This window comes from Oncorhynchus gorbuscha, linkage group LG05, assembly GCF_021184085.1.
Source record: "Oncorhynchus gorbuscha isolate QuinsamMale2020 ecotype Even-year linkage group LG05, OgorEven_v1.0, whole genome shotgun sequence".
Lineage (NCBI taxonomy): Eukaryota > Metazoa > Chordata > Actinopteri > Salmoniformes > Salmonidae > Oncorhynchus > Oncorhynchus gorbuscha.
This window is the reverse complement of record NC_060177.1, coordinates 9,740,592-9,753,158: the sequence shown is the minus strand read 5'-3', so window position 1 is coordinate 9,753,158 and position 12,567 is coordinate 9,740,592. Positions and strand designations below refer to the sequence as shown.

Below are 12,567 nucleotides of genomic sequence, written 5' to 3'. Positions count from 1 at the left end.
AGACAGACAGACAGACAGACAGACAGACAGACAGACAGACAGACAGACAGACAGACAGACAGACAGACAGACAGACAGACAGACAGACAGACAGACAGACAGACAGACAGACACCAACTATCCCTTCTGGAGTCTCTGTACTCTGACTCCCCTTCAGTAAAGCTGCTAATCTACTGTGGTAATGAAGTTAATGCAGCAGCAGTTGAGCCTAGAGCAGATCTGCTTTGTTGTCTTTCTAAAAATGACAACAAGGACAGTAAACAAACTACCATGTTGGTGAAACATAGTAAATCATTATTTAATAGTCATAGCCTCTATGCATTGATCTGAAGACACCAAGGTCCAGTTACTTCACAAGATCCACTGAATTATGATACAATTCTGCGTCTAAATCGCAACCCCAAAACTACACGCTAAAATGTGAGATGACAGAAACTTATGAAACAGAATTGAATAATACATATGGAGACAATGTTACATTTCTGAGACCGAAAACGGTTAAGAGCGTTGGGCCACAACGTTCTGCCCTTGAACAAGGCAGTTAGTTATCCCCCCAGTCACAACTGTTCCCCAGGTGCCGATGACGTGGACGTTGATTAAGACAGCCGCCAGCACCTCTCTGGTTGTGTTAAATGCAGTTGTACAACTGACTAGGTATCCCTTTTCCCTTCCCCACACACACAGTCCAAATCAGTCTCTCTCAGCTCAGAAGATTTTTCAAAATGACTTCAAAAGGAGATGACACAGAGAACTATGTCTGTGACTGTAAAATAACAAAGTAGATTATCTCTCAAACCAGCAGACCGGCCAAACACACCAGTGTGCATCCCAAATGGCACCCTATTCCACAGGAGGCTGTTGAGGGGAGGACGGCTCATAGTAATGTTTGACCTGTTTGATGCCATTTCTATGAGCACGTCCTCCTCCATTAGGTGCAACCCGCTGCCTGTGCACAGTCCCAAGTAGTGCACTACTTCCCTTTGGGCCCTGGTCAAAGGTAGTTCACTACATAGGGAGCAGGGTTCCATTTGGAACTCAGTTCACAGTTCCAGCAAAACTAAAGGCCTCAAGGGAATTCTGGCAGTGACTGAAGTAACCAGACTCTTTTCAAGAAATCCTTTACCAGGATATTTCCAGTTCTTCTCAGGTTTTTACCAAACACAACCTCACCTGTTATCAAAAAACTCACTAGTTATCAAACACAACTCACTAGTTATCAAACACAACTCACTAGTTCTCACCAAGTAACCCCTTAAATGGTTATGGGGTCAATTGGGAAAAGCACCTTCAATCTACACAGATCTTCTAGTGTATTATAGTGCTTCCTCCACTTGCTATGCTCTACACAAATCCCTGCTCATTTGGTTTTGAGGCTGTTTCCCTTTCTTTATGTACAGTACATGTGACTTAAAAATACTGAAAAATACTGCCTTGAAATATACTTTGTAATCAAAATAAAATGCATTTTGGTGTATCTTACATGATTAACCTGGAGGTATTTCCACAGAGTACTGTGAAGGTATAACCAGGGTGGATACCTGCCCCCCCATCTCTCTCTTTTCTCCTCCTGGCGCTCTCTCTTCCCTCATGCCTATCCCTGTCTCTCCTGCCCAGACCTTGGCTGGCTGTACTGCTCTGTGTTGATCTCTGTCCAACAGCTCTGCCTCGGAGCGTTGTTTAAGCAGTAGGCTTATCCCCCTCTCCCTCCCTCTTTTACCCTCCCTCCTTCCCTCCTGTCTTTCCTTCTGTCTCTCTGCTCTCTCGCCATTCTTCCTTCACTAATGCCTTTTCCCCTCTCTCGCTCTCCCTCTCCCTCCCTCCTTTTCCCCTCTCTCGCTCTCCCTCCCCCCCTCCCTCCTCTTCCCCTCTCTCGCTCTCCCTCTCCCTCCCACCTCTTCCCTTCTCTCGCTCTCCCTCTCCCTCCCTCCTCTTCCCCTCTCTCGCTCTCCCTCCCTCCTCTTCCCCTCTCTCGCTCTCCCTCCCTCCTTTTCCCCTCTCTCGCTCTCCCTCTCCCTCCCTCCTCTTCCCCTCTCTCGCTCTCCCTCTCCCTCCCTCCTCTTCCCCCTCTCTCGCTCTCCCTCTCCCTCCCTCCTCTTCCCCTCTCTCGCTCTCCCTCTCCCTCCCTCCTCTTCCACCCTCTCTCTCTCCCTCCCCTTCCCCCTCTCTCTCTCCCTCCCTCTCTACCTCCCTCCTCTTCCCCCTCTCTCTGCCCCCTTCTCCCTCTCGCCTCTTTCCCCCTCTCTCTCTCTGTCTCCCTTTCCCTCCCTCCCCCTCTCTCTCTCCCTCTCGACCTCCCTCCTCTTCCCCCTCTCTCTCTCTGTCCCCTTCTCCCTCCCTCCTCTTTCCCCCTCTCTCTCTCTGTCTCCCTTACACTCCCCCTCTCTCTCTCTGTCTCCCTCTCCCTCCCTCCTCTTTCCCCCTCTCTCTCTCTTTCTCCCTCTCCCTCCCTCCTCTTCCCCCTCTTTCTCTGTCTCCCTCTTCCTCCCTCCTCTTCCCCCTTCTCTCTCTCTCCTCTTCCTCCTTCAGCCCCCCTCTCTCTCTGTCTCCCTCTCCCTCCCTCCTCTCCCCCCTCTCTCTCTCTCTCTCTCTCTGTCTCCCTCTCCCTCCCTCCTCTTCCCCCTCTCTCTCTCTCTTTCTCTGTCTCCCTCTCCCTCCCTCCTCTTCACCCTCTCTCTCTCTCTGTCTCTCTCTCCCTCCCTCCTCTTCCCCCTCTCTCTCTCTCTTTCTCTGTCTCCCTCTCCCTCCCTCCTCTTCACCCTCTCTCTCTCTCTGTCTCTCTCTCCCTCCCTCCTCTTCCCCCTCTCTCTCTCTCTTTCTCTGTCTCCCTCTCCCTCCCTCCTCCCCCCCTCTCTCTCTCTCTCTCTCTCTCTCTGTCTCCCTCTCCCTCCCTCCCCCTCTCTCTATCTCTTTCTCTGTCTCCCTCTCCCTCCCTCCTCTTCCCCCTCTCTCTCTCTCTCTCTCTCTGTCTCCCTCTCCTCCCTCCTCTTCCCCCTTGGCTCTTGCCTACCTCACATTCCCTCTCCCCTCCCCTCCCCTCCCCTCTGGTTTCTTGCTCTCCTGCCCAAGTCACTGTTGGGCTCTGCCTCTAACTGCTCTGCCCTGTGAGCAGCAGGTTGAATCAGTTGGCTGTTCGGGCAGTTTTAATGAGAAACTGAAAGGGTGAGAAACAGAGGCTGAGTCCCAAAGGGAACCCTATTCCCTACATAGTGCACTACTTTTTATCAGGGCCCGTAGGTCTCAAGTCAACGGTAGTGTACTATGTAGGGAATAGGGTGCTATTTTGGATGCATATAGAAAAACAGCGTTACAGTTCTCTGGTACTGGCCGGTCTCTCTCAGAGCTAAACCAGCTAGCACAAAGCCAAGAGAAACATGGGAGGTGGCATTGTCAAAACGAAGCTTGTTAACGTGTCTTTAACCTTTCAAACATGGTAGTGAGCCGCTCAACAGCGTGTGTACAACTCAGAGACTTAATTAGACCTAAAATCCACAAAAGGAAATTCTACCTCGTGGAGTTATCATTTCCCACGTCCCCATGAGGACAAAGGCTATTTTAACCTTAGGGGTTAGCTTTAGGGTTAAGGCTACAATTCTGGTTAGGGTTAGGGGTTAGTGGTTAAGTTTAGGGTTAGGAATACGATTAGGAATATGGTCAAGGTTGGGGTTAGGGGTTAAGGAAAACAGGATTTTGAATGGAAATCCATTTTAGGTCCCCACGACAACAGAATAACATGTGTGTGTGCGTGTATTCAAGCATCCTTACCATGTTCATGACGGTGAGCAGGAATCTCTGCGCGGCCTCTGCCCCGTGGTACTGCACCATGTCTGAGTCTGCCACCACCACCGTCTCTACCGTATACAACCCATTCAGATGGATGGTGTTCCTCCTTCTACGGCCCTCCTCCACTCCCTTCTGCCTCTTCTTCCTCACTAGCACGGGGGACAGAGACATAAAGATTGATTATTATTTGCTGTTCCACCATAGCCTGGTCACAGATCACACCAAACCACTAGGAGTTTGCAAGACAACACAACAGATGTGGTACCAGGCTAGGTTTACTGCATCTTAACAAGATAGCACAAACAAACATTGCGTCAAGCTCGGTCCACTGGATCTTAACAAGACAACACAACAGATGTGGTCCCAGGCTATGTTTATTAAATCAAATCTAATTTGATTTGTCACATACACATGGTTAGCAGATGTTAATGTGAGTGTAGCGAAATGCTTGTGCTTCTATTTCCGACAATGTAGTAATAACCAACAAATAATCTAACCTAACAATTTCACAACTACTACCTTATACACAAGTGTAAAGGGATGAAGAATATATACATAAAAATATATGAATGAGTGATGGTACAGAACGGCATAGGCAAGATGCAGTAGATGGTATCGAGTACAGTATATACTGTACATATGAGATGAGTAATGTAGGGTATGTAAACATTATATAAAGTGGCATTGTTTAGAGTGGCTAGTGAGACATTTTTTACATAAATTTTTCCATTATTAAAGTGGCTGGAGTTGAGTCAGTATGTTGGCAGCAGCCACTCAATGTTAGTGGTGGCTGTGTAACAGTCTGATGGCCTTGAGATAGAAGCAGTTTCTCAGTCTCTCAGTCCCCGCTTTGATGCACCTGTACTGACCTCGCCTTCTGGATGATAGCGGGGTGAACAAGCAGTGGCTCGGGTGGTTGTTGTCCTTGATAATCTTTATGGCCTTCCTGTGACATCGGGTGGTGTAGGTGTGCCCCTGGTGATACGTTGTGCAGACCTCACTACCCTCTGGAGAGCCTTACGGTTGTGGGCGGAGCAGTTGCCGTACCAGGCGGTGATACAGCCCGACAGGATGCTCTCGATTGTGCATCTGTAAAAGTTTGTGAGTGCTTTTGGTGACAAGCAACATTTCTTCAGCCTCCTGAGGTTGAAGAGGCGCTGCTGCGCCTTCTTCACCACGCTGTCTGTGTGGGTGGACCAATTCAGTTTGTCCGTGATGTGTACGCAGAGGAACTTAAAACTTACTACCCTCTCCACTACTGTCCCGTCGATGTGGATAGACGGGTGCTCCCTCTGCTGTTTCCTGAAGTCCACGATCATCTCCTTTGTTTTGTTGATGTTGAGTGTGAAGTTATTTTCCTGACACCACACTCCGAGGGCCCTCACCTCCTCCCTGTAGGCCGTCTCGTCGTTGTTGGTAATCAAGTCTACCACTGTAGTGTCGTCTGCAAACTTGATGATTAATTTGGAGGTGTGCATGGCCACGCAGTCGTGGGTGAATAGGGAGTACAGGAGAGGGCTCAGAACGCACCCTTGTGGGGCCCCAGTGTTGAGGATCAGCGGAGTGGAGATGTTGTTACCTACCCTCACCACCTGGGGACGGACCGTCAGGAAGTCCAGGACCCAGTTGCACAGGGTGGGGTGGAGACCCAGGGTCTCGAGCTTGATGACGAGTTTGGAGGGTACTTTGGTGTTAAATGATGAGCTGTAGTCGATGAACAGCATTCTCACATAGGTATTCCTCTTGTCCAGATGGGTTAGGGCAGTGTATAGTGCGATTGCGATTGCGTCGTCTGTGGACCTATTGGGGCGGTAAGCAAATTGGAGTGGGTCTAGGGTGTCAGATAGGGTGGAGGTGATATGGTCCTTGACTAGTCTCTCAAAGCACTTCATGATGACGGAAGTGAGTGCTACGGGGTGGTAGTCATTTAGCTCAGTTACCTTAGCTTTCTTGGGAATAGGAACAATGCTGGCCCTCTTGAAGCATGTGGGAACAGCAGACTGGGATAAGGATTGATTGAATATGTCCATAAACACACCAGCCAGCTGGTCTCTGAGGACGCGGCTGGGGATGCCGTCTGGGCCTCCAGCCTTGCGAGAGTTAACACATTTAAATGTTTTACTCAAGTTGGCTACAGTGAGGGAGAGTCCGCAGGTTTTGGTAGCGGGCCGGGTCAGTGGCACTGTATTGTCTTCAAAGCGAGCAAAGAAGTTGTTTCGTCTGTCTGGGAGCAAAACATCCTGGTCCGCGACGGGGCTGGTTTTCTTTTTTGTAATCTGTGATTGACTGTAGACCCTGCCACATACCTCTTGTGTCTGAGCCGTTGAATTGCGACTCTACTTTGTCTCTATACTGACGCTTAGCTTGTTTGATTACCCTTGATTACACTAGCTTTGTATTCTGTCATGTTTCCGGTTAAAAGCAGTGGTTCGCACTTTCAGTTTCGCGCGAATGCTTCATCAATCCACAGTTTCTGGTTTAGGAATGTTGTAATAGTTGCTGTGGGTGCGACGACATCGCTAATAAACGATGTGCAACTCCGCAATAGAGGCACACGGCTGGCATCCTCCGATTGCACTTGCTAATAAACTCGCTCACCGAATCAGTACACAACAGATGTGGTATCAAGCTCAGCTTACTGCATCTTAATAAGACAACACAACAGATGTGGTCCCAGGCTAGGTTTACTGCATCTCTAAAGTTCTGGAAATCGTTAGAGCAAACAGCCCTTGCCTCCCCTCAGATAAAGTGTCCCCATTCTCGAGCCCGGCCAGTTAACAAGCATCTTAACAAGACAACACAACAGTTGTGGTCCCAGGCTAAGCTTACTGCATCTTAACAAGACAACACAACAGATGTGGTACCAGGCTAGGTTTACAGCATCTTAACAAGACAACATAACAGATGTGGTACCAGGTCTAGGCTTACTGCATCTTAACAAGGCAACACAACAGATGAGGTACCAGGCAAGATGTACTGCATCGTAACAAGACAACACAAAATATGTGATCCCAGGCTAGGTTTACTGCATCTTACCAGGTGGTTCGCACTTTCAGTTTCGCGCGAATGCTTCCATCACCACAGTTTCTGGTTTAGGAATGTTGTAATAGTTGCTGTGGTACACAGCAGATGTGGTATCCAGGCATCTTAATAAGACAACACAACAGATTTACAGGTTTACTGCATCTTAACAAGACAACACAACAGTTGTGGTCCCAGGCTAAGCTTACTGCATCTTAACAAGACAACACAGCAGATGTGGTACCAGGCTAGGTTTACAGCATCTTAACAAGACAACACAGCAGATGTGGTCCCAGGCTAGGTTTACTTAACAAGCATCTTACTGCATCGTAACAAGACAACACAAAATATGTGATCCCAGGCTAGGTTTACTGCATCTTACCAGGACAACACAGCAGATGTGGTACCAGGCTAGGTTTACAGCATCTTAACAAGACAACACAACAGATGTGGTCCCAGGCTAGGTGTACTACATCTTAACAAGACAACACAGCAGATGTGGTCCCAGGCTAGGTTTACTGCATCTTAACAAGACAACACAGCAGATGTGGTCCCAGGCTAGGTTTACAGCATCTTAACAAGACAACACAACAGATGTGGTCCCAGGCTAGGTTTACTGCATCTTAACAAGACAACACAGCAGATGTGGTCCCAGGCTAGGTTTACTGCATCTTTTAACAAGACAACACAGCAGATGTGGTCCCAGGCTAGGTTTACAGCATCTTAACAAGAAAACACAACAAATGTGGTCCCAGGCTAGGTGTACTACATCTTAACAAGACAACACAGCAGATGTGGTCCCAGGCTAGGTTTACAGCATCTTTTAACAAGACAACACAACAGATGTGGTCCCAGGCTAGGTTTACAGCATCTTAACAAGAAAACACAACAAATGTGGTCCCAGGCTAGGTTTACTACATCTTAACAAGACAACACAACAGATGTGGTCCCAGGCTAGGTTTACAGCATCTTAACAAGACAACACAACAAATGTGGTCCCAGGCTAGGTTTACAGCATCTTAACAACACAACAAATGTGGTCCAACACAACAAATGTGGTCCCAGGCTAGGTTTACAGCATCTTAACAAGACAACACAACAGCTTAACATGACAACAACAGTCCCAGGCTAGGTTTCTTACAGCATCTTAACAACATGACAACACAACAGATGTGGTCCCAGGCTAGGTTTACAGCATCTTAACATGACAACACAACAGATGTGGTCCCAGGCTAGGTGTACAGCATCTTAACAAGACAACACAACAGACGTGGTCCCAGGCTAGGTTTACAGCATCTTAACAAGACAACACAACAGACATGGTCCCAGGCTAGGTTTACAGCATCTTAACAAGCCAAGCTGACAGGGACAAGAACAGAGACAATGCCAGCTACAGTAGACATTCCATTATAGTCGTTGAGCTAAAGAATCCCTTATAGATACTTTAATTTGGGTATGACACAGCATCTATTCGTTTTGGGTTATAAAATGCTTAATAAGTTAGCGGTTGGTAACAGAAGCAAGGTAAATAAGACCAGTGTGAAGTACTTTTCTCCATGACTGGAAACACATAAGAAAACACATTTTGTCATTTTGTGATTTGGGTGAACTAACCCTTTAAGTAAAGATGGATGACAGACTGACAGATAAAGAGACGGACAGATGAAAAAGATGTTCATTCTGTATGAGACGCCACGAAGTTTCTCTCTCAAACAAACACTTGTCACTACCTCTGTTTATTTCTTCTCTCGCTCTGCTTTAACTTACCCCAGTCCTCTGGAAGAGACCACCAGCACATACTCTATGACCAGGAGTTATATTAGGCCTAATCATATTAAATGATATACTTTCAGTACTCTGACCAATGTTATGAGAACAAGGCCGGGGTTGGTCCATTCGCTAAGTCATTCCAGACTCAATGAACTCCAATGTCTTCCATAGGAAAGAAAAGGCACAGCTAGTTTACGTAAGAGTGGTGGAATAAACTATGGTAAAACCACTGCAGCAACAACAGGACTTCATGGGCCACATTAAAGGGGCAATCTGCAGTTCAAAGAACATGAAAGTAGTCAATCAAATCAAATGATATTTGTCATATACACATGTTTAGCAGATGTTATTGCAGGTGTAGTGAAATGCACAACAATACCTACAATACACACAACCTAAAGTAAAATAACGGAATTAAGGAATATATAAATATTAGGATGAGCAATGTCAGAGTGGCATTGACTAAAATACAGTAGAATAGAATAAAGTATATATATATATGAGTAAAGCAAAAATATGTGAACATGCTTAAAGTCACTGATTTGGTTAACAGCTGAGGGACAGGGCTGGAGAAATGTAACCATCATCAAATTCATAGACAGAGGTATGGATGCAAGGACTGACCATCCAGGAGATAAAAGTATAGGTTTTCCTATGTTTTGAGGCTATACAGTATTTGTTTACAATTACATGATTCCAATTGAGCAAAACAAGCTTATATTTTGGGTTATGATGAGGTACAACAGTTGAAATAAGCTTATAAAACATTTATAAGATATATTCTTAAAAAATGTATGAATATGTTAAATTGTAAAAGACTGAAGTTCCCCTTTAAGGAGGACTAGCTGCACACACTAACTTCGGTTCTCATCAGAGATGCATGGTTAACTAAAGCCTTTGTGTTGTAACACCACCTCTAGCAAAACTGTGTGAGAGACCTTAGTAACAACAGATTGGGTAACACTACCATAAAGCCAAAAGTCATAACGCAAAATGCATTATAATGCGGTTAATACATTATGATGAGGTTATAATGCATTATGATGTGGTTATAATGCATTATGATGTGGTTATAATGCATTATGAATAATGCATTATGATGTTATAATGTATTATTATGCATTGCATTATGATGTTGTAATAATGCATTATAATAATGCATTATGATGTGGTTATAATGCATTATGATGTGGTTATAATGCATTATGATGTGGTTATAATGCATTATGATGTTGTAATAATGCATTATGATGTTGTTATAATGTATTATTATGCAGATAATGCATTATGATGTGGTTATAATGCATTATGATGTGGTTAATGCAATATGATGTATAATGCATTATGATGTTGATAATGCATGGTTGTTATAATGTATTATTATGCAGATAATGCATTATGATGTGGTTATAATGCATTATGATGTTGTTATAATGTGGTATATGTTTATAATGCATTATGATGTTTGTTATAATGCATTATGATGTGGTTATTGCAATATGATTTATAATGTAATATGCATGCATTATGATGTTTATAATGCATTATGATGATTGATTATAATGCATCATGACGTGGTTAATGCATTATGATGTGGTTGCAATGCATTATAATGTGGTTAATGCATTACGATGTGGTTATAATGCATTATGATGTGGTTATAATGCATAATGATCTGGTTATAATGCATTATAAAGCATGGGTGATCTTCTTATAAAGTCTTATTATCATCTTTCCTCGATCCTGACTAGTCTCCCAGTCCCCGCCGCTGAAAAAACATCCCCACAGCATGATGCTGCCACCCCCATGTTTCACTGTAGGGATGGTGCCAGGTTTCCTCCAGACGTTTGGCATTGAGGCCAAAAAAAATTCAACCTTATTTTCATCATACCAGAGAATCTTGTTTCTCGTGGTCTGAGAGTCTTTAGGTGCCTTTTGGTAAACTCCAAGAGGGCTGTCATGTGCCTTTTACTAAGGCGTGGCTTCCATCTGGCCACTCAACCATAAAGGCCTGATTGGTTGCGTGCTGCAGAGATGGATATCCTTCTGGAAGGTTCTCCCATCTCCACAGAGGAACTCTGGAGCTCTGTCAGAGAGACCATCGGGTTCTTGGTCACCTCCCTGACCTAGGCCCTTCTCCCCCGATTGCTCAGTTTGGTCGGGCGGCCAGTTCTAGGAAGAGTCTTGGTGGTTCCAAACTTCTTCCATTTAAGAATGATGGAGGCCACTGTGTTCTTATGGACATTCAACGCTGCAGACATTTTTTGGTACCTTTCCCAGACACAATGCTGTCTCGGAGCTCTAGGGACAATTCCTTCGACCTCATGTCTTGGTTTTTGCTATGACATGCACTGTCAAATTTGGGACCTTATATAGACAGCTGTGTGCCTTTCCAAATCATGTCAAATCAATTGAATTTACCACAAGTGGACTCCAATCAAGTTGTTGAAACATCTCAAGGATGATCAATGGAAACAGGATGCATCGGAGCTTAATTTCAAGTCTCATAGCAAAGTGTCACAATGTGGAAAAAGTGAAGGGGTCTGAATAGTTTGGGGAAGACATTGTATATGCAATGTGAGACACATCTTACACTGATGATGTTGACAACATGATTGTCTGCAGATCAATACTCATGATACTGTTGTTGCCATGGTTCCCTCTCTTCTTCAAGACTTCCAAGTTCATAACACTGTAGACTGGCAGTAGGGTTGCAAAATTCCAGTAACTTTCCTCGAAGTCCCAGGTTTTCCAGAAATCCAGGTTTTACGATTCCTGAATCCACCAACCAGGATTTCTGGAAAACCTGGACATTTTTGTGGTGGAATATTTTAGTTAGTGGAATGTTGGAACTCTATCTGGGAGGATATCAATTCTATTAAAGTAACAGCCATTTACATTTGTCTGAACTGTCTGAACTGTAGCGTTTAAGAACACCCATGAGATATCCCTGTTAGTGGAAGAAGGGCCATGTCATTCCATGTATTTAGTTCAATCAAACCTATTTTCCAGCATATATCTGGAGCTTGTTTCTAGCATGGCTTGCACACACACACACACACACACACACACACACACACACACACACACACACACACACACACACACACACACACACACACACACACACACACACACACACACACACACACACACACACACACACACACACACACACACACACACACACACACACACACACACACACGCACACACGCACACACGCACACACTTCTGCAGAAACCAAACTATTGGTTGTGGCGGTATTGTTTGGTTAATCTGTTGTCTGTTAAGGTTGTTTATCTGCGTGGACAAACACTGTGGAAAGATGTTTTGTTCTCAGAGAAGAAGAGTGCTTAGCTTGGGCAATGACAATACTGGACAACTGTGGAGACTCAGTGAATCAAAAGTCACAAAAGCCATACGGCTTGGGCATGGGAATGCATTGGAATGCATGGGAATGCATGGGAATGCCCAACAGTATAAGACTTATCTATGTGTTGTTGTGATCTTAAAGCAATGTTTATCACATGTTCTTGTTTCTGTTTAGTGCATTGGAAAAGGCAAGATGAGAGAGAGATCTGTGAATCCCCCAGTTAGCTGGTCTAAATAACGGCACACACAAACACATTGCAGAACTCTATTGGGTCACATGGAGAAAAACATTTGAAGTAGAACATGAGATACAGACAAACATGACAATCAGATCCCATGTAACTATAGTAATAATAACAATGTAATAGTATGTATACATTCATTACTCAAGTCTATCTGTAAAAACAGTACATGGTATATACTTAACGACATTAGTTCAAACACTGCAAGTAGCTTCTGACAAGGGGAAGATGGTACTCTTCAACCCTCCTCTCCCACTTCCTCTCCTCTTCTTCAACCCTCCTCTCCCACTTCCTCTCCTCTTCTTCAACCCTCCTCTCCTTCCTCCTCTTCAACCCTCCTCTCCCACTTCCTCTCCTCTTCAACCCTCTTCCCACTCCT

General features: G+C 44.9%; 1 protein-coding gene across 1 annotated transcript in view; it reads right to left on the bottom strand.

Moving 5' to 3' along the window:
- LOC124034997 (A disintegrin and metalloproteinase with thrombospondin motifs 17-like) overlaps window positions 1-12,567 on the bottom strand; it is a 99,133-nt gene that overhangs the window by 51,593 nt on the left and 34,973 nt on the right. The window contains exon 4 of the mRNA XM_046348381.1: window positions 3,763-3,929. Within this exon, the coding sequence (XP_046204337.1) occupies window positions 3,763-3,929 (167 nt within the window). The remainder of the gene's footprint in view (window positions 1-3,762; window positions 3,930-12,567) is intronic.